This window comes from Gadus chalcogrammus, chromosome 8, assembly GCF_026213295.1.
Source record: "Gadus chalcogrammus isolate NIFS_2021 chromosome 8, NIFS_Gcha_1.0, whole genome shotgun sequence".
Lineage (NCBI taxonomy): Eukaryota > Metazoa > Chordata > Actinopteri > Gadiformes > Gadidae > Gadus > Gadus chalcogrammus.
Genome location: NC_079419.1, coordinates 12278457 through 12301337, shown reverse-complemented (window position 1 = coordinate 12301337; position 22881 = coordinate 12278457). Strand labels below are relative to the sequence as shown.

Genomic DNA, 22881 nt, shown 5'->3' with positions numbered 1-22881 from the left:
TATGTGACTTAATCCATGTCTGTCTCTTATTAGCAGCTTTCGGTAAATACGCTTGAAGCGTTCGGTCCCTTCACAACACAGCATTTGTAAAGACTCCTTGACAAAAGTCAATATTACATGAGAAACCCGACACGTCCTCCGACTGGCTAGCAGATAAGGTCAGGGACTTCTGATGGCAACAAAGATCAAGGAGTAAAAGAAGATTATGAATGAGTGTGTGTGTGTGTGTGTGTGTGTGTGTGTGTGTGTGTGTGTGTGTGTGTGTGTGTGTGTGTGTGTGTGTGTGTGTGTGTGTGTGTGTGTGTGTGTGTGTGTGCATATGATTGTTTGCCTACTCAAAAAGCAAAGCTTCATTGATGCCTGGAAGGTAAACCAAAAACGCCTACCAGGAGAAGAGAGATAAGGATTATTCACGAGGAGAAGATGATGAAATGACAAAAGGAAGAGATGACAGTAATCTGTCCTCCCTGGAGTCGTCCCTCCGGATTCCACGTCCAGTCATGTGACCGGGGCTTTTGGTGGAACCTATGGTCAGCCATGACAGGTGAGGCTTCTGTCCCCTGACCTCAGAGTGGTTTCACCCAACAGGAGGAATTCCTGCCAGGGACGATGATACAATAGACTATGTGTACGAATTTTCTTTGAGTATGGCATGCACTGTATACATGTATGCATGTTGTCTGTCTGTGTGCGGGTATGAGCGGGAAAGGTCATGTGTGTGTGTGGTGCTGTTTCAGTCCCTACAGACGGTCAGCGTGGGAGAGCAGGGTTAAGGCTTGCGGGCTAGAGACACCAGCGGAGACGCTGATGTCACGCAAACATGTTTTGAGCACATTTTAATGACCAAGCACAAAATAGTTCCTCATTTTACTAACCACAACACTGATAATTATTCTGTAAACAGCAGCCAGATCGTATCCGTCTTTCTCACGCTACGAGGTAGGCCTATACCACCGCACAAAGAAATTGTAGCAACTTCATTTTAGTATTTATATCACCAATTATATACATTGACCTGATCCGTCATGTTTAATTTCACTTTTCATGTTAGACTTGTCAGTCATATTTTAGATCGGAAAATGTTACCAATAGGCCTATTTTGTTACAGAGAACATTCTTCTTAAAGTGAAAAAATAAATATTCAATTAAAATTAGAATTGTCTATCTGCTAATAATACAATAATGCATTATTACAATATAGTAACAATATAGGCTTCGAGTGTCTCGGTTTTTATTGTGTCACAATCTATCTTCAATCAATAACCTTCTTAATTCAAACTTAATGAATTTACCTTTACTTTAATGAAGCATTATGTTATTTGGTTATTGTCGGAGTGTATGCCCCAAAAAGCTATTAGAAGATCCACTCAGCAAATGTAACATTATCGACCAGTTATCACATAATCAGTTTTTATTACATTTTGAATGAGGCCTAAAAAATGCGCAGGTGATTTCCAGGTTTCTGTGTCGTTGTTAGTCCTCCTCAATCATCAGTTCTTACAAGGCCTTTGATTAAAACAACATAGTGACATCAACTCTAACTAATCTAACATTCCTACACACTCACATGAGGCCCCAAATCACGTATAAATCCAAACGGGCCTAAATATGGAATGCGTTCGTACGTGTTCGCCCTATCTTTCTGCTTGAGTTTCTGCGTAAACGGAAACCTTTCATCCAAGTGAAAGCACGTTGCGTGAGTTTCATCGACGCACTCGATCGACTGACGTTTCTCATGACCATTTCATTGGCTGGTCTCTTGCTGCTCAAGGTAAACCACACTTGGAAGAGGAGGAGGACCGCCAGAACCGTCTCCGGTCTCCACTCAGAGCACAGGAACGTTCAGAGAACGAGGGCGTCCGACTCTACTTCATCAGTAAATACTCCGATTTTTTTTTTACCATTATGAAAAGAGAAGTTTCAAAAAGCTTCTTTGTTATTCTCTTCTCCGCGCTCCTGAAATCCGTGAGTAATTGATCGCCTATTTAACTCACCTTTACTCTTATTTAGGCAGGCGTATTTTTAGAAACCATTCCTTTGCTGGATAAGTAGTTAGTTATTTTTGATGAACTTTTTTATTTGATCGCTTAGCCTACATCTGTGCGCAACACGGGCTCCCGGTAATGTAGCACGTGTGTAACAGAGTCAATTATACAGGAGTAATAACTAACCGGTTACACGTGCACGTACCAGACTGTGGGCAAGTAATAGCGAGCGTACCTTTAATCGCGTGGTGAAAAAACTCGCACCTCTGGCCGCTACTGTTCCGGTGGACTTTTCTGCTCAGGGTCGAAAGTGGCTACCCAGTACCCAGATATTTAAACCTTGCTGCGCGCAGAAACAGGTGGCAAATGGACTACGATCGCAGAAGTTGCATTGTGCAAGACAGTGAACGGGAAGCTCGATGTTTTTTAAACGGGGAAGAGCGTGTGGACCAGCCCGGTTTATTTTTCTGTTGTAACATTGTATTTTTCTTAATGAGCCCAGCTTGTTAAAATGGTTGACCATTGAACATCTCTATTTTCAAATGATTCCATGGCAACAGCCTCCCCCATTCCATCCATACTACGATTGTCTCTACAAATATTTCTGAGTCATGCGTGAATCTGTGGAGGTGTGTGAGTTTGTTTTACGTACTGGATTTGGTTTTAGCAGCGTCGTTTCTTTCGACATAAGGACAAATACATTTATACAAATTTATAAAAATAATTGATTAAAAAAAGGGGATCAAAGAAGGGCTGTGTAAGGTTAATGACATCAAATGGATTTGATGGTGATTAATTGGACATTAAGCTAAATAGGCTATGTAAAATTGGGGTAATATGCCTTGGAAGTTATTTCAGTGGTTGAGTTGCAAGAGAAGATGAGATGTTAGAGGGCATCTATTAACATGCACGGGCAAAATCCCTCATCTATCTTCTTTTACCAAGATGGATGAGGAAGTCTATTCTGAGAAGAATCATTCTAATTGATGCTTCATCATATAGGCTTCTTACCGAATTTTGTATAATTTATATACATAAAACTGAATTTAGGAGGAGCAGTGTAATAATTGCTTGTGTGTGTTAGAAATCCATCTATCTGTAAGCCATCGGTGAAATGCACTGTGAAGGATCTGTTTGGAAATGTCTGCTTGAGCCCATTACGATTTCCGACCGCTCCTGGCTAATTTCTGACCAATCAGGGCATCTCTTCCCTTGGTTCAGGCAAGTCCATCTTTCCTGTCAATCACAGCTCTTTCAAATGCAAGAAAGCAACGTTCTCATCCCTGCCCTTTTTTCGCTCTATCTTCCCGGCTCTAAAATTGGAGCTCCAGCAGCTTTGGGAGCCGCTGAGGGCACCTCATCAGAGCAGTGAGTGTGTGTCACAGAGAGGAGGAAGGCACGGCACCACGCCAGAGCCACGAGGCGGGCCATAAAGCAGGGGTACCCACCCTGGTCACCTTGTGGGAGAGGGAGAGGGGGGTCTGATAGAGCCGTATGGTTTAATCATATGACTGGAAACAATAACCTCACACGCACAAGAGCGCACATACCCGTGCGCACACACGCACACACGCACACACACACACACACACACACACACACACACACACACACACACACACACACACACACACACACACACACACACACACACACACACACACACACAGGCACACACACACACACACAGGCACAATAGGCGGTGATCAATGTGCTCTTCTGGAAAACTCATCTTCCTAAGTAACGGCTATAAATCTGCCTCCTCGGTCCGTTGACGACGTCACGTGCACTCGACCGAGGGGGGCAGACCTGGCGGGAACGCGATTGGATTCTGTTCTTTATGAGCTACATGGGAGCTGTGTAGGTTGATGATGGCATAGAGACACATCTGCGCACGATCACGCACAAACACAGACATACACACAGAAACGCAGAACCACACACATAAAAAACAAATGTACAAAGTTCACCTCATACCATGTTTAAGCGACCGCTGGAGACATACCCCCTCGTCTTACTCCATCGAGGTCTCTCGTTTGATAATCAGAACAAGGTTTTCTTTCTTTGACACTAGCAAGGCGATGTTTCTTTTCTCTGGCGTTCTCTCACCCAACATGAAGAGCACAATGGGCCCAGGGAGCTTTCTTCCCTATTTCCACATCAAAATGAAACTGAAATGTTCCTCTGACTCGATCCATTTCGGCTGCTGCTGCCCTCGAGCCTTCTTCGGCTGGGACGAACATTCACTGTTCTTTTAAGTTCTCCACGCAACACCTGTCTCTCCCTGATGCACCCCAAGTCTCCTCCAGAGACACACGCTAGAGTAGACTGTAAGGATACACTTATGTTGATGATGCTTATGTTGTATCATAGTCTGTATAGGAGTATATCCTAGAGCAATCGGATACATGTTGTTAAGCAGGAGGTAGGGGCTATGGGCATCCTGCTGAAGGATGCCTGCAGGTAGACTCAGATATTAGGGATCGTTCCAAGAACCTTTCTGCTTGACGAAACTATATGGCCCCTGTTTACACAGGGGTAAATCACATTTGGGAATGGACAGGATTTAGTTGGTCATCCCTGTTGGTGCATTGATAAGTTATATTTAATAATGGGCCATGGTGAGCTACAGAAAATCACAGAGCACAATGAGCACGTGGACATATCCTAAGAACAATTGTGCAACATCAGTTTTGAACACTCTCTCTCTCTCTCTCTCTCTCTCTCTCTCTCTCTCTCTCTCTCTCTCTCTCTCTCTCTCTCTCTCTCTCTCTCTCTCTCTCTCTCTCTCTCTCTCTCTCTCTCTCTCTCTCTCTCTCTCTCTCTCTCTCTCTCTCTCTCTCTCTCTCTCTTTCACTCCGTCTCTCTTTCTGAACTAATCTGCCAGCCCAATGAATGTATCTAACCTGTTCATCGATGAATAAAACAACACCAACAATACCTATGCTGTGCTTTCTCCCGACAGGCCTGTTCAGTGTGCGAGATCAAGGCGGAGATAGAGAGAGATCGTGAATACTGCCTGGGCCAGATAGAGAACAAAACCACAGGTCTGCTCTGTTTATGTTGCTTTTAATGTCATCATGTGACTGCATGTATACTGTCCCTGCGCCCGGTTCCAAATGTTTGGTTATGAAAATGAACCCCATCCACAGACAAGCTGCCCAACAATGACACCCTCTGACTGAAACAAGCAGGAGTCTCTGAAAAGCATTTTTCAAGCTCCATCAGTGTTTTAAATAACAAACTGATTAATTTGTTGGACTGCCCCTTACAAAGGAGATTTAGAATCTCAATGTGTTCTACCTAGATAGAAGGAAACATGCTTTTGTGAAGCCTTTTGCAAAAATACCTTATTGGTTTTGAATAGATGTATTTTAATCTTTAAAATATCAACTTCTTTTGTTTTCAGTCTGTGAACATTTGCTGTTTTTTGATTGGCTCTCTCTCCTGCCTTTGACCCTTTGACATTTAACTTGAAGTCTTTTAAATTGGAAGGGAAAACAGTTCTAAATAGCTTTCCATGCCCTGTGGAACTGACAATGCATAATCAGTTGTGTTCTGACTGGCATATGTTTTTCTGTAATAAAAAAAAAACCTCTCACTACAATGACCATTTCTTACTGATCCTGAATTCTCATTATGGAAACCCTGGGGAAAGGTTTTTCTGTAGTTAGGAGATCAAAATGTTTTCTTTACAAACCTTTCTATAGGAATTGCTAAATAATGAGGTGACACATGTGGTTAGGCATGGTCGCCCTTCTGAGCCAGAGGTTGACGGGTGGTAATCACCCCTGTTGCCATGGAAACGTCAACACTAGATTATGTAGACACCTGCATTGTTAGGAAACAGATATATGTACCTACATCGGTGTAATCACCTGCACTGGTGTTGACAACGCCTGCGCTGGTGTTGTCAACGCCTGCGCTGGTGTTGTCAACGCCTGCGCTGGTGTTGTCAACGCCTGCGCTGGTGTTATCAACGCCTGCGCTGGTGTTGTAAACACCTGCACATATGCTTGCGTTGTTAGGAAAATATGGTATGATTATCTTTACTATACACGTGCACTTTTTAGTGTGAAACGTCTAGATCTGCTTCTAAACACACTCTCACTCTCTCACTCTCTCACTCTCACTCTCGCTGTCTCTTTCCCCTCAGGATGCAGTGGGATGTGGGACAAGTTGATGTGTTGGCCCAGTGCCGGACTGGAGGAAGTGGTCACCCTCCCATGTCCCAAATACTTCTCCTACTTCACCAGCCACCCCCGCATCGGTAAGACCATTTGGAGTCTTTAAGGAAAATTCACATTCGAAATTCATGTTTGATGCTAACATACCGCTGTGTGTATAAAGAAGATCAAGAGACAACAGAGAGAGCGTGAAAGTGAAAAGTGAAAGTGTTTCCTCCTCTGAAAGAGAGGGGGAAAGAGAGGGAGATAGGGAGAGGGAAAGAGAGACAGAGAGGGAGATAGGGAGAGGGAAAGAGAGACAGAGAGGGAGACAGGGAGAGGGAAAGAGACAGAGAGGGTGATGGAGTAAGGGAAAGAGAGACAGAGAGGGTGATAGGGAGAAGTAAAGAGAGGGAGATAGGGACAGAGTGGGGGATAAAGGGAGAGGGAAAGAGTGACAGAGAGGGTGATATTGAGAGGGAAAGAGTGGGAGATAGAGGGGCTGAGAGAGAGACCGAGATCAAGTGAGCCACAGAGACAAAGACAGAGTGAGCAAGAGACAAAGAGAAAGAGAGGGAGAGGGGGAGATCATGCATGCCTGCGTGTGTTTGTATGGCGGTAAGTGTGTCTGCTGGTTGCAGTGTGTGGATTCAGAGGTGGAGGCACTCACACATTACTGACCACCTGCAGTCCTGCAGGCTTCTGCAGGACTGCTGTTTGGTTCTGTAGAATGGCTGTTTAGTTCTGTAGGATGACCGTTTAGTTCTGTAGGATGAGAGTTAATATCTGTAGGATGGGTGTTTAGTTCTGTAGGATGAGAGTTCATATCTGTAGGATGACTGTTTAGTTCTGTAGGATGAGAGTTAATATCTGTAGGATGACTGTTAAGTTCTGTAGGATGAGAGTTAATATCTGTAGGATGACCGTTTAGTTCTGTAGGATGAGAGTTAATATCTGTAGGATGGGTGTTTAGTTCTGTAGGATGAGAGTTAATATCTGTAGGATGACCGTTTAGTTCTGTAGGATGAGAGTTAATATCTGTAGGATGGGTGTTTAGTTCTGTAGGATGAGAGTTAATATCTGTAGGATGACCGTTTAGTTCTGTAGGATGAGAGTTAATATCTGTAGGATGGGTGTTTAGTTCTGTAGGATGAGAGTTAATATCTGTAGGATGACCGTTTAGTTCTGTAGGATGAGAGTTAATATCTGTAGGATGGTGTTTAGTTCTGTAGGATGACAGACATAGGACGGTCAGCCGTTATCCTGACTGGTTCAATAGTCTTTTTAACTCTGAGTGAAGGATGAATTGAAATAAATATTTTGGCTCTATTTCTGATCATTTGTCAGCCGGTCAGTGTGTATTTCTGACGCATTTCTTCTTTATTCTTCCATTATTGTTAGAACACGCCTTCCAACATAGTCGACAAACCCCGAAAAAATTTAACTATCACATTTCTCCTCAGCCATCACTTTCCTTCTAGCAAATATTGTTGGTTTGATCTATCATAGAGGATGAACAAACAAGCTGTTTAATTATACATCAGCCAAACAATGACGCATAAGAATTCGCTAGCTGAAGTCGCTTTACAAAAATAAATCCTCTCTCTCTCTCTCTCTTTATATATATATATATATATATATACATTATATATGTACATATATATGTATATATATGAATTTTCAAAACTAGAAGCGACTCAAAAAATGCTTAGAGCTAACTTTTTGTGCTTATCGTTCTTTTTCCTTTGCTTCCTTTTTTCTATTTGTATCCTTCCCTTGCGCTCTCTCTCTCTCGCGCTCGCTCTCTCTCTCTCTCTATCTCTGCCCTCTCTCAGTTCCTATTAATTCCCAGGATGCATCTCCCTAGTGTAGTATCATCTTCCCAGGTTGAAGGAACTTGTTTGTTTGTACTGTAAGGCAGGTACAGGCCTCAAGGCTTCTGAGTTTGTTGTGATCTAATGAAGTTGTGAAGCAAGGAGTACTATCTCCATCATGCTCTATATCTCAAAACAAACCAGTGGTTTGGTGGAACTCTTCCCAACTAGTGGGTCATTAGGTAAGACTAGGGCTTCACGTTCTGGCTCTATAACAATACATATTTCCTTTGTTTTTATCTGACCGGAAAGGCTTCATCAGACAGTGAAGTGTGACCCCTGCTCATCTGTGGGGTGTGTACTATTGTGCAAATGTCTAATAATATGTTACATCCCATATATTCCACCGATTATAGATCCCACCGATCATGTGTGTGACATTTGATGTTGCCGCTCATTGTAGCACTAATCAAAACAACTCAGCAGTGGCCCAACTATTATTACTATTATTTATTCTAATAGTTTATACTTTTATTGTCTGTTGTTTGTATTTTCAGTATGGTAAGAGTTCGTGTGATGCATGTTTGGCGCTAAACGTCATATTGACCTGCTTCACTGTGTTACACATAGGACTTGCAAATGTGGGGAGGGGTAATGCTGAAGGGGTTCATGGAGGAAAACCAAATGGGGGATTTCCTGGAACTCGTGATGAGACCCACATGGGAGCTGGGATTGACCTGGCCGGGGGAGTGGGTAGGGGGGGGGAGAGAGAGAGAGAGAGAGAGAGAGGATAAATTACCCAAGGTTCATAAGGGGGTTGAAGTTGTGGAAGATCTACAGGCTCTCAGTGGGAAAAGGGGGAGAGGGGGGTGGGGGGTGGGGGGGGGTACTGCTGCAGCTGCTGTTGTTGTGGTGGAAATTCACCTGAATTGAATTTTCGAATTAACCTCAGGGAAAAGAAGGCCTTCTTAGGTCTTTGACTGTGTGAGCGCGTGAGTGGTATTCTCTGGAGAATGCGTAATACATTGTAATCTTGCCTGTGATCTCCCCGGCGATTTCCTGAGGCCCGCTTGCAGGTGTGATCTTAAGGCCTCGGCTGACAGGTTTAGTTTAACCTCTGGCCATAAGAGAGATGGTTATCAGTGATGACGTTGGCAATGACGAGGAATCTACACCAGAATGCACCACGGGGGCAAGTGGTGGAAGGACAAGCACTGGGAAAGAGAGAGAGAGAAAGAAGGAGATAGAAGGAAAGAAAGACAAATAAAGAGAGAAGGAAAGGAAAAATAAGAATTAAGAACCAATTGAACGAAAGCAACTAAAAAGGTAAATCACACGCAAGAAAAATGTTTTATCCCAAAACCTCAACGTTTTTAGCCCTGCATGAATAGACATTAAAATCGTCTCATCACCATGATCCATCATATATTTTATAAGCCCTGGAAAGACGTAAACAAGCATCGCCAAGCTTGGCGCCAGAGATTGAGAGGCCAAGTCATACATTTGGCTTATATGGAGTTTGGCATCTTGTCACGCGGCTGAACTCTTTAGCTAGGATTCTGACGCAGAACCCCATCCATCCTTTCTTTTCCCTCTCTTTGCCAAATTTGATTTGTGTGTGTGTGAATGTTCCTCTGTGTATGCACATGAGCGCATGTGTGTGTGTGTGTGTGTGTACATGTGAGTAAGTGTGCACATGTACCTAAGTGAGTGTCTGTGCTTGTGCGTGAGTGTGTTGATGTACCCATGTGTGTGTGTGTGTGCATGTGAGTGAGTGTGCACATGTACCTATGTGAGTGTTTGTGCTTGTGCGTGAGTGTGTAGATGTACCCATGTGAGTGTGTGTGTGCATGTGCGTGAGGGTGTACATGTTCGCATCTTTCCCTGCATGTGCGTGTGTGTGTGTGTGTGTGTGTGTGTGTTTGTATTTGAATGCATGGGTGCGTGTATGCATGCGGCCGTCTTTTAAATATTTCCCTTCCAGCAACATACCTGAAATTGTCGCGACTTTGCATTGAGCTCTCCTTATCAACTTTATGGTAGGCCTACTAATAAATCCCCCACTGGGCTCTAACAATGTCAGGACTGAAAGGTGGGGTGGCTGGAAACCAAACAGATAGAAACCGATCAACAACTTAAGTCCCAACAGCAGCGAGTGGAGTGCTACAGCCCCCCCCCCACACACCCACCCAGAGTAAGGATTCTGGGCGGAGGATGAAAGCATTCTTCTGGCGGGCTGGCGGACGAGCCAGGTCCAGCGGTGGCATGCGCTAAACAAGCAGCATGCGCTAAACAAGCAGCGTGCGCTAAACTAGCAGGCGGCTTACGGCGGCCATTGTGTCTGCCGTGCGGCAGGGGAGTCGGCCGACGCTAAGCCGCTTGTCTCCCCCACGTACGCCCCTCAGGTATTTGGTTGTCCCACCACTTTTTTGTTTTTATTTTACATTTTCCCCGTAAATCGATGCCAAATATATCCTAAAGATTATCCCAGATTAGGGCTCATCGCTGTTGTTATGATCTCCCACTGGCGTTGCCTCATCGTGGTACCGCACCGAAGAATGTGAGCGAGGAGGAATTTGGTTCATCTCCTCCTCCTCGTCTTCTTCTACCTCTTCCTGGACTCGGTATCTGGGACTAGGGCTTGGCAACGAGGTTTCTGTGGAATCAAGGAGAATGTATTAAATTGATCAGAGAGAGAGAGAGAGAGAGAGAAACTTAAACTGGTAAAAACGGATGTTGCACAACTGTTCTTATTATATTTCCACGTGCGCAATGTGTTCAGCTCGCTGAGCACATTCTGCTCTGCGAGTCTCACCACGGCCCAGGATTAGAGATAAACCTTGTGCAATGTGTTAAACGGAAGGTGATCAATATCGTTTAGTCATTAGCGTGTATTAATGTCTTCACTGAACTTGCCAAAAAAGAGCCAAGTAAACTAACCCTGAAATAGTTAGGATTTATTTTGTTGGACGTTGATCACTGAATTTGAAGAATTTGATATACTGTATGCCCTTCTCGGAAATTATATAAATTAAGTAAAAGATAAAGAAAGACAAATATTTCTAGCAGTTGATAATGTAGCCTTTTCCTTCTGCCAGTTGTTATTGTTAAGTGAAATCCAGATAGAGAGAGGTTCAATAGAAGGCTCTAGAACGTTCTATGCCAATGCTATTTGTCTTTAGTGAACTGATAGGAAGTGAATACCTAATCCCATGTTTACTTTGACTTCACCTGACTGTAACTATTGTTAATATACAGTGCGGAAGTACCTGAGGTGGTAGAGCGGGGTGACTTGTAACCAAAAAGTTGCTAGTTCAATCCCCGGGCGTCCCTGAGCAAGCTTACCCAAACTGCTCCCGAGGAGATGGCTGTCTCCCTGCATGGTTGACTCTGCCATCGGTGTGTGAATGTCTGTATGAATTGTTACGAGGTCACTTTTGATGAAAGCGGCCTTAATGTAAATGTAACTATTGAGTGTGGGTTCCGGGCAAGGACTAAGGACTTGCATTAACTCTCTGTCCTTGAAATGAAAGATCCATTCACTTGAAAAATAGAAGCAACCAATAATGAATGACAAATGATGAATGTAGCCGCGGTCAGTAGTTGTCAGTTGGAGCTTATCTGACAGCAATGTGTTTACGATGTCTTTTCATGAATATTCTCATGCATGCTTTGTGAGTCTAATATTTGATAATAAGATATTATCTTTTATTATTTTATTTTCAATACTATTCTTAAATATTTCACTCCTATATATAGATGATTTATTCCATTGTAGCGCATTATATACTAGTACGTTCTATTGTAATCTGTTCTCGTATTCTACTTTGTTCTATTCTAATAAATTCTGTACTCTATTCTAGTGAGTTATATTCTATACGTTCTAATCTAGTCCGTTCTTTTCCACTTTTTTCAATACTAGAATGTTGTGTTTTAGCAGACTGTATTTTTATTCATTCTATGCTAGTAAGTGCAGCCCCTTTACATGTCTCTGTGTTGGCCAAGATCAAGATGGCAACTGGAGGTTAATTAAGAGACAGATGGAGGCAGATACACATGGGATAGAACTGAGCCCCACAGTGTCCCTATTAGTTTGGAGAAGTATTCCAGGGAGACACACTCATTTTAGCCAGAGAGGAAACATGGGAATTACATGGGAATGAATGAAATGGAGGCTAGTTTTATTTTTCTCGGTTGTTAGAAAAAATAACATCAAGCTAAAACAAACAAGCTTCCTTCTTTTTTGTCCTATTTTCTCTCTCTCTCTCTCTCTCTCTCTCTCTCTCTCTCTCTCTCTCTCTCTCTCTCTCTCTCTCCTCTCTCTCTCTCTCTCTCTCTCTCTCTCTCTCTCTCTCTCTCTCTCTCTCTCTCTCTCTCTCTCTCTCTCTCTCTCTCTCTCTCTCTCTCTCTCTCTCTCTCTCTCTCTCTCAAGGCAACCTGTCAAAGACGTGCACCGAGGACGGATGGTCAACCATAAGCCCCGCCTCCTACAACCTGCACTGTGGCTTCGACAGCAACAACACCATGGATGCTGAGGCAGTTGACTTGGTAACCAGGCACCCTACAAGCCCCCCGCCCCCCCCCCCCCCCCCCCAAATACACGTGTGTGTACGAATGGCTGGGTGACCCCTCAATTGGTCGACCAGCCATTCGTCTCACACGGGGCCCACACGATTCCCCCCCGTATTTACAATTGCACTGAATATGTTTTTAACACCATTGTTGTTTCATTTTTCTGTTTTTTATCCGTCCAGGGACACTTCTACATGGCGGTCAAAGTGGGCTACACGATTGGCCACAGCGTGTCCCTCATTGCCCTCACCGCCGCCATCATCCTTCTCTGTCTCTTCAGGTAAGCACGCACATCAACGTTGTGTTTTTTTCGACTCTTTATTTGGTAAATGTCCTCATAAACAGCCTGTTAACACCCCCGGGGATCGTTTTATAGGAGAAATAAAAGCCTTTAGGGCAATCACTTCGTGTCGCCCCCGTGATTTCCGGTCGTTCCTCCCGGCACGGTGGTTGAACTGTTAATGCACCCTGAGGGCCTGCAGGGTCTGTGCTTAGTCGCCATATCTCTCTGAGAAGAATCTCATAAACGTGAGGCCTGCTGTTGTCTACAGCATGCTCCTCTTTGACCCGCATTCAAGTGGGTTTATCTCTGCATACTGTGTGTGTGTGTGTGTGTGTGTGTGTGTGTGTGTGTGTGTGTGTGTGTGTGTGTGTGTGTGTGTGTGTGTGTGTGTGTGTGTGTGTGTGTGTGTGTGTGTGTGTGTGTGTGTGCGTGTGTGTGCTGCACGTACGGGACTAACAAAACCCCTGTTCATTACCATAAAGGCTCGTCGATCTAAAGTGGTCTTTCGTGGACCACAGACACGTTTGAACCCCAGGGAGTGTGTGTGTGTGTGTGTGTGTGTGTGTGTGTGTGTGTGTGTGTGTGTGTGTGTGTGTGTGTGTGTGTGTGTGTGTGTGTGTGTGTGTGTGTGTGTGTGTGTGTGTGTGTGTGTGTGTGTGTGTGTGTGTGTATATTCATAGGTCAATCAACAAGACGCTTGTTTACACCACAAGGTCCCGCAACGCAATGTCAACCATAGTTCTGGCCGGCGTGTATTATGGTCTGGATGTGTAGCATGGAGCGGGGGGAGGGGGGGAGGAGCGGGGGGGGGGGGGGGTTGTAAGGGGGTTGTGCGTAAGTAGAGCTGCTGCTGCATGGTATCACACACACACACACACACACACACACACACACACACACACACACACACACACACACACACACACACACACACACACACACACACACACACACACACACACACACACACACTGCTGTGTTGACTCCTAGATATGTCTGCTTTTTCACAACTAAGCCCCCATTTCAGGATCAGGGTGGGAAGAAGGATGCGTTTGTTTTGAGAACACCCAGAAGATCTCATTGCTAGAACATTCTATTTCTCCCGCCTTGTTTAGTCTTGCTCGAGTTAAATGCACTTTTGGCTGCTTTTATTTGGATCTTTGTTGATATTTGAAATAATGAAGCAACCAAAAGCAAAGTGTATGTTTCGACTCATTATTTCTAATGATTATAAATGAAACGATCTTACACCTTATATTATATATTTATAGTCTAGATTTAATTAAATTTCCTGTGCAGTTTTTTACATCTTGAATTTATTCTCTTTGGCGCCCATGACACCACGACAATTTCCTCCAAAAGTAATCGGTTTGTTTCTGTTGCTGCTCGCCCTCTCTGCAGGAAGCTGCACTGCACGAGAAACTACATCCACATGAACCTGTTTGTGTCTTTCGTACTGAAAGCCACGTCGGTATTCGTCAAGGATGTGATTCTTTATCCTGGCGATCAGCCGGAAGAATGCCCCTCCTCTGTGAGTACATTTCAAAGCCACAGGATGGTTAAGATGTGTGTACCAATGGCCACCTATAGCCAGATGTCTTGATAAAGGTGTATTTACTCTTAAATGAGGAGCATTCACTCATCTGCATGATGCGTAAGTAGGAAAGTGCAGTGGTGAGGGTGTTTGACTTCCAGCAGAAAGGTTCTGGGTTCGAGTCTGAATAGTGTAGGCCGTCTACCTGTATAAATACTGGATCAAGACCTGAACGTGCATGTACATGCCTCTTAAAGAATAGTCAACAGAGTCAACGTTTGTTTGCTCCCTTGTCTCCTTTAAAGAGAGGCTGTGGGGTCCTTCAGTGGTTTGATTTCTCTTCCTTCTCTTTTCTTTTCAAACACGTGAGTCATCACCGCTTACGTCTGCTGTCTTCCACATTAGCTACAATTGGCCCAAGCTGCCACACAGCATTTTTTTTTAACCAACTTTTACGTTGACGGGTGACAGTTGCTCAACCAACCAACGGTTAACCGTCCAGCGGGCCATAAAGCTCAGTCTGTTGGTTTACTCAGTGGAGGGGCGCTGGAGTGCTCCTGGGTGGAGCACTGTTTGTCTACGTCCTCCAAACAACTGCTCCTAACGAAGCGCCACGGCGCTGTGCCGTGAGAGTTCCTGTTTGCCCAACGGTCGCCCCCTCAAGTGTCAGAGTAGACGGACAATAAATCAGCAGAAAATACTGTTTTTATCCGACCCCGATCAGAATCGTGATAGAAGCGAACACAAACAAATGGCTAATAAAGTTTCAAATCCTCTCCCCGAGATAGATACGGTTATGTACTGTGATACCGTTCATCTGTTCCTCTGGTGATTTCGGAACCAGCGGAGTGAGGCCGCGTCTGGTCCACATGGGAGGTGTATGAACGTGATTGATGGTGACATCACTGCGCAACAAGCAGCCCGAGCCTCTTCCTCTTTAAAGAGCGGAGAGTAAACAGTCCCAAACACAGCTGCCTAGTCTCTGTCAAAGAGCTTGGCGGCTGTGCTTTGAATTCATCACTCTGCCGGTAGTCTCGGTGACTCAGGACGCTAATGCGCCGACCGCATACGCGATGTTCCTCGTGTGTTTCGATAGCCACCTGTGAGCCTGTGATGCTACATCTCGTTCCCTCTGTCATTCGACTCACGTTCCGGTCGGGTCTTCACTGCCCTTCCATGAAGGAACAAAGCCCATCCAACATCTATCGGAGCAAATGCTCTGCCTCATAATTCAAGTTCCTACTCAGTAGCTCGAGCATGATAGTCTGCTACTGTCCCCTCTCTGGTTGCACAAACACACACACGCACGCACACACACACTCATACACACACACACACTTTAAAGATATATTTTTGCAGTATTTTTTTTAATGCTTTATTATAGAGTGAGATATAGAGGAAGGTATGGGAGATAGAGGGGAGGACATGCAGCAAATGACCACGGGCAGGACTCGAACCCGGGTTGCTGTGTTTAGGACTGAGCCCATATGGTACGCTCTCTACCCGGTGAGCCACCAGGGCGGCCCACACAAACACTTTATAGTTGAGATGCTATTTGGGAACATACAATCACAGCTGATGTATCCATGCTTTGTGGGGACTTACACTCACTCTTTGTACAGTTGCCTTGATGGGACTAGTAAGGAAGGGATTTAAATGAAACCCCTTAGTGGCTAAGAGTGTCTACTTTCACTTATGGTCTGCAGTAAACTACAGTGACCACTATGAATGACATGTTTAATGTAAATCAAAACATATCAAATGGGTAACTGTAGGTAAAAATATAATATATAAAAATGTTGGCTCTCCAAGAGGAACAAATACAAATCACACACACACACACACACACACACACACACACACACACACACACACACACACACACACACACACACACACACACACACTCACACTCACACTCACACAATGCGTAATGTTGGGTAGTTATTCTAGCAGTGTTTGAATCAGTGCTTCCACATTGTTTACACCTGGCAAAGATTGAAAGCACCTCATGCGATAGCATTTCCAAAGACGTTCCAATAAAGTAAATACATATATTATATTAATAACATTTAAACTGTATAATCCAAGTATACTTGTTTATCTCTACTGTGTTGTTTATACAAACGTTGATAAATCCTTGGGACCGACGGCCGAGCGTTCTCTGCACTGATTTGCATCAGGATTAATTTCACTGAGTCTCCCCAGATGATAACCTATGGCCCTTACTGCTCCTATGACAGGGACAGAGAAGACGTCGCCATTTTGTGTTATTTCAGTGTGATCTATCCAAGAGGAGGCCCCATGTTGGATCTCAGTGGATCCAAGAAAAACATTTCTGTTTATTTGGGCTATAGCAAACTAAACAACGATCATGTTTCCCCCATTTTTGTTACCCGCACTATTTACTGTGCATTGGGACGCCGTTATTCATCTGACCGCAAACGGCCTCGTTCACCTAGCGGCCATCTTGGTTTCATCTTAGCTCTAAACCCTAGCTTGGGAAGGGGAACCCACCTAGCATTTACAACCAAGATGGCAAAGAGAAGAATAAGGGCCACAGTTGTGCAGCATAGTAGACATAAATATATGGATTTTCAGATCTAGATGCGGCTGATAAAATGCTTAGAGCTAACTTTTTGTCTTTTTTTCTTTTCTCTTTTGGTTCCAATTTTTTCTTTGCATCCTTCCTGACTCTCACTCTTTCTCTCACTCTCTCAGTCTCTCTCTCTTCCCAAGGTGGGCTGCAAGGCTGTGTTGGTCTTCTTTCAGTATGGGATCATGGCCAGCTACTTCTGGCTGCTGGTGGAGGGTTTGTACCTCTATGCACTATTGGCTGTTTCCTTCTTCTCGGAGAAGAAGTACTTCTGGTGCTACATCCTGATTGGTTGGGGTAAGAGTCAATCATTATCATCTGCCAACTGTCATTGGTCATCAACCCATCATGATTGAGGACACTGATATTGACCTAAACTGTACTATTATTATTTTAGGTTTGACTTTAGGTTTTATAATACAATATACAATTGAATAATACAATGGGATATATTACTTATACATAATAAAGAGAAGCAGATTGTGAGCACGTGTGACAATTTATTTCTAACTTGCTATTAGATTGGACAACCTTAAATAATAGTTATCAGATGGATGGTGTGGTTATAAGAAAATTGCTAAACTACAAAAAAAAAATCCAGAAATTGAAACTTGTGACTGTAGATTGTTCTCATGAAACAATAACTTTTATCTGTCATGAAGAAATATCTGCTTGCCAATTTTTGACTTTAGTTTAATCCTGAAACTACGAAAAAAGAAATCATTGAAATGGGAAGGCAAACAGACGTGCTCAATGCCCCGTTTTGTATTTGGTCTTGTTGAATCATGGCTATCCTTTGTTTGAACAAAGTGCTGTGTTATTGATAGCATTTTCCAGGACACAGTTATCTGCTTATATAACTCACGTCAACTTTATGCTTGCAGGTGTCCCAGCCATCTTTATCTCTGCCTGGGTGGGGACCAAGGTGTATCTGAAAGATCCAGGGTAACTGGTTTTATTTGATTGGATCACTTTGACTCAATTTTTTTATATAATGTTAATGATTAGCACGTCTATTCAGATAATGATAGAAAAAACGTTGATTAATTTGCTTGCAAAACATTCTAAAGGTAAAGAATGTCTGATTCCCTGCCGAAAGGTACCGGGTTTTATCCCCCAATGTTCATATACATGCCGACAGATGTTTTTACCAAGTCAGTGCATACATTCTTTGCATGGGGGGCCCCCAGTGGGAAACTAATCCCTTACACGTGGCAGTCTTAAAGGGCCCCTGGTTTAACGATCAGGTTTAATGTTAGCCATGACGATGCATTTAAAAATCTACCCTTTTGTGACATCACACCTCGGGGTCAAATAGTGGCCCTTTAACGCCTTGCTCTTATGCCATGCTACACACTTGTGCAAGACACGACTTCTTATTCAGTGTGATGTTGTTTCTTTTGGACAAAGACAAGAAACCTTGTACATTTGAATGTATTAGAAACTGGTCCTGCTTTCCAATAACTATGTCAACCATACATCCCTCTCCCGCAAAGACATTGAATACATTAAAACTACAAGGCTCCCCGACTTTGTTGAAAAGCTAACTACTAAAAGCAAAAAAAAAAAAAAGATGTTCAAAAGTCTCTTAATTGACTTGACTTTAGTCTTCCTGGTCCTTCTCTGCAGTAGCTATGACAACCCTCTATCTCTCCTCCATCTCTCCCCCATTTCTCCCCCATCTCTCCCCCATCTCTCCCCCATCTTTCCTCCATCTCTCCTCCATATGCATATAAAAAGATGCTGGGATATAATCGAAGGACTCCCATGGTGGATCATCAAAACTCCCATCCTAATTGCGATACTGGTAAGCTCCCGCCGTGGGCAGCAAACTTTGTTAATGTCATCGCACCGTGCATCTGTGCAACTGTGGAGGGAGATAGCATTACAATGCCTGACCTGCTGCCTCTCGTTCACTCCCAAGGTAAATTTCTTCCTCTTCATCTGCATAATCCGGATCCTGCAGCAGAAGATAAACTGTCCAGATATTGGCAGGAAGGAATCCAATCAATACTCGTAAGCCTTTCTTAGTTTTCTTATTCTTGAAACCAAAATGTCAATGTTTCCTGTAATTCGATTTTCTAGTTGGGTCATCAAGGTGACTAATCCTCAGGGGAAATTGAGAAATATGAATCATTTTCAGAAGCATTTCTTTAATTTATGTAGGGATATTATTTCTAGTTGGTTGTAAAAAGTTTTCTTCAACTCCCATGCAAAAAGTTCTAGATTTTATCCCCGTTGCCAAAGTCTACCTGTAGTCATCCCATTACATTTGTTTCACACTCCCATGTTAGCATAACTTTGCCTCTGTTTCCCCAATACAGGCGACTAGCGAAGTCGACATTACTGCTCATACCTCTCTTTGGGATGAACTATATAATTTTTGCCTATATCCCCGAACACATCCAACTGCATGTGAGGATGGTCTTTGATCTGGTGCTGGGGTCCTTCCAGGTTGGTTTCTCCCTACCATCAGCACTCGATCATATAGGAAATGTCTTAGCATGTTAGCCCCTTAGCTCCTTATCACTTTAACATATTAGCACATTAACATCTTAGCATCATAGTGTCTTAGGGCCTTAGCGCCTTAGCATCTAAGTCAGGGGTGCCCAACCAGTCGATCGCGGTCTACCAGTAGATCGCCGACAGATCCCAAGTCGATCGCGAAGGGGTGAAGAAAAAAAAAAAAATCTTTTTTTTTTATTTTTTATTTTTTTTTAATGAAATTAAATTTGCGCGGTAGCATATACGCGCGGTAGCGCATGTGCTGTTAACAGCAGTTGAAAGCCGTCAACAGTAGTTACACACTCCTAAACGTTGGCATGGCTGAGGGGAAACAAGCTAAGACCTACCATTTTCACCCTGAGTGGGAGGAAGATTATTGATTATCGTTGAGAAGGTGCCGTGCGCAGACGGAATGAAACCCCCATTGAAGTCCGTAGGTTCACGATACAACCCCCCCCCCCCCCCCCCCCCCCCCCCGTCAACAATTGTTCTCTACCCCCCCCCCCCCCCCCCCCCCGGCTTGAAGGTAGGTTTGCTGGTAGATCTCGGGAGGTTGGCTACTTGAAAAGTAGATCTTGGGTCAAAAAAGGTTGGGCACCCCTGATCTAAGTGCATTAGAATCTTTGCAAATTACCATATTAGCACATAAGCATTTTAGCACCATCTTAGCACCAACCTTAGCATAAGTTGAAGGGCTGCTATTTTACTAATAGTGGCATCACAGTGTCCAAACATACCTCAAACTACCGGCCTACCAGGTGGAGAACACCAGCTGGTAGGGGTCTGATCTATCCACTGATCACCTGGTTTGAAATAAATAGAAAACTTAAAAAAAAAAAAAGGATAAAACAGTGGCCCTTTAACTAAATACCTATAAAGTTTCAAAAAAAGAAAACGGCTGAAATAGGTCAGGATTATTGAGTGATTGGATTTTACATTCCTTGTCCTCATGTGGTTCAGACTCTGACATATCTCTTTTTACATTATAAGCCATGTTTGTGATGGTCATTTCCATGGCTTCACAGAAAATAGAACTGCAAAACACATCTGCAGTATGGCACACACACAGCTACCTTTATCTTGATGACGGATGGCAATGGATTGCGTGGACTTCTCGCCCTCTTAATCTTCTAAATATAAGAATGTCATGATGTTTAAGGAGAGATTAGTATTGTGAATTCATTCATTCGTTTGTATTTACATTTTGACGGCAGAATTGTGCAGTCCAACTGTTGTGCAGTCTAACAGGGTGTAGCCTGAATTAACAAAAGCCTCATTTGAAAAGGATTCTTCCCACTTACATTTGGGGGAAAGGAACGCCTCCTAGGGAAATTGATAAGACATCGCTCTGAGTTTGGTAATGATGGAAAGATCATTGTGGGAGAAGTTTTGGGGAAATATTTCTCTCTGATTAAGTCCTTTTTAAGAGTTGTCTCTCCCACTGTTCCTCTCTCCTTCAGGGCTTCATCGTCGCTGTCTTGTACTGTTTCCTGAATGGAGAGGTACCAGCACTTGAAAATCTATCTTCCATCAACAAAAATAGAACTCATGGGGTGAATGTCACTCCTATAAACTAGACAGATTTGATAGATTATGTCAGCAGTCAATCATCCCACAGCTCTGCAAAAGTCCAAAAGAGAAAGTTTGCCTATCCCTCTGTATTGGCCAGCCACCACAAATAAACATTGACACATTTGCTACCCATATTTCAATTTTTGGAAAGCGCTAGTAGGTCAACATATCACCACGTCCTGAACATAGCAGAGTGAGTCATCAGCCGAGTGCGAATCATCAGCAAACAACATACTCTCCCACCCCTCCCCCAACCCTCCCCTCCCCAAACCTTACAAAGGCGAAAAGTAGAATAAAACAAACACAAAACAAAGCAATGTATAGAACAACAACAACACAGCTTACCGTAAAACCCCTCCTTCTCTGTCGGTCCTCTCCCCTCCGTCGTTGCGGTGCAGGTGCAGTCGGAGGTGCGGCGGAAGTGGCGCCGGTGGATGCTGCAGCGGTTCCTGAGCACCGCCGACACCAAGTACCAGCCGCCCTCCATGGGCAGCAACGGCAACAACTTCAGCACCCAGATCACCATGCTGACCAAGTGCAGCCCCACCACGCGGCGATCCTCCTCCTGCCAGGACCACCTCTCAGCCCTATGAGCCCCGCCCTGACAACACCCAAACCCCCTGGGTCTGGAGCCGCTGAGCCCCGCCCTGACAACACCCAAACCCCCTGGGTCTGGAGCCGCTGAGCCCCACCCCGACACCACCCAAACCCCCTGGGTCTGGAGCCGCTGAGCCCCGCCCCGACACCACCCAAACCCCCTGGGTCTGGAGCCGCTGAGCCCTGCCCCGACACCACCCAAACCCCCTGGGTCTGGAGCCGCCGCCGCCCCTCCCTTTGAGGTTGGTTTCTAGAAGGGGGCGTTGACGACGTCGCCGTTTCCAACAAAGTTCAACCCGGACACCGAATTATAGGATTCAAGCTATTAAGATGAATGTCAGGTTAAAGAAGGGAATATCTATCACTCTCAGGGGCCACTCACACTAGGGCCGCGGCCCCGTGCCCGAGCTCATTTGCATACTAAAGTCTAGAACGTTTGGCTAGTGTGACCACGCCATCCGTATTCCAGCACGGAATAGCCCCTTGGCCACAGCACACTTGGGAGGTGTGCCGTGGCCAAAGTACAGATGATAATGAGATGACACGCGCACATGCGCGGATACGCAACGTGAGCTGGATGACGTAGTCCTTGCGCGACCCTTCTTTCTTTATAGGTCCATGCCCTTCTTCCCCACAACAATCATTTAACCAATGGCGGCAAGCGGTTCACGAGAGGGTTTACGTTGGTGCGATAGTGAAGTCGAGTGTTTGCTTGAAATTTGGGCCGACGACTGCATTCACGTTGTTGTTCTCCATTGTTGTTATGGCGGCGAGGACGCTTGGTGATGACGTATTTATCGTATTACGATGTGATGACGTATGTATGAAGGAGCAATCGTGCCCAGGCCATGGCCTTTGGGAGCAGTGTGACCACGGGCCAGCGGGGGGAGTGGGGAGGGGGGGAATCGTGCTGAATCTTCCTGCAGCACGGAACAGGCAAACGGCCCTAGTGTGAGCGGCCCCTCAGACTATGCATCATCCGGTGCCCGGCGGGGACTCGGAGAGACCCTGATTGGGTCGCGAGAGACGTCGTTTAGCGTATTGATGCTCCAGGTGTATTGATTTTGGAGGCAGGCGTCTTGTCCGAGCACTGTGTTTACATGGGAGCAATCAAAGCGCTTGACCTATCGATTTGAGTTGCTAGGTTACTGATACCTAGCCCACTTATGCGGGTCCCATTATGAACCAATCGATTCGGCGCGGCGCTGGTTTCCCCCCCCCCCCCACGCTACCACGGGGTTGGAGCCTATGGCGTGG

The 22881-nt window shown here is 44.6% G+C and overlaps 1 protein-coding gene across 4 annotated transcripts; it reads left to right on the top strand.

Moving 5' to 3' along the window:
- Positions 1-1270: 1270 nt before the first annotated feature.
- Positions 1271-21642, top strand: LOC130387101 (vasoactive intestinal polypeptide receptor-like). 4 transcript variants are annotated; one of them, XM_056596077.1, is made up of 13 exons: positions 1271-1876; positions 4951-5032; positions 6142-6255; positions 12398-12513; positions 12720-12817; positions 14222-14351; positions 17094-17247; positions 17835-17895; positions 18691-18757; positions 18875-18966; positions 19275-19404; positions 20916-20957; positions 21426-21642. In XM_056596077.1, the coding sequence occupies exons 1-13, from the start codon at positions 1736-1738 to the stop codon at positions 21618-21620; spliced, it is 1422 nt and encodes a 473-aa protein (XP_056452052.1). In that variant the 5' UTR covers positions 1271-1735; the 3' UTR covers positions 21621-21642. The 4 variants fall into 4 exon arrangements, with proteins under 4 accessions (XP_056452052.1, XP_056452051.1, XP_056452054.1 ...); XM_056596076.1 differs by having other exon boundaries at positions 17076-17247; XM_056596078.1 differs by having other exon boundaries at positions 1783-1965; positions 17076-17247.
- The last annotated feature ends 1239 nt before the right edge of the window (positions 21643-22881 follow it).

What these genes read in the sequence shown, in the direction of transcription:
- LOC130387101 (XM_056596076.1), top strand. Translation starts at nt 1,736, where the DNA reads ATGACCATTTCATTGGCTGGTCTCTTGCTGCTCAAGGTAAACCACACT. An exon ending in CGTCCGACTCTACTTCATCA is followed by an intron (nt 1,877 to 4,950) that starts GTAAATACTCCG and finishes TTCTCCCGACAG; the next exon opens with GCCTGTTCAGTGTGCGAGAT. An exon ending in GATAGAGAACAAAACCACAG is followed by an intron (nt 5,033 to 6,141) that starts GTCTGCTCTGTT and finishes CTTTCCCCTCAG; the next exon opens with GATGCAGTGGGATGTGGGAC.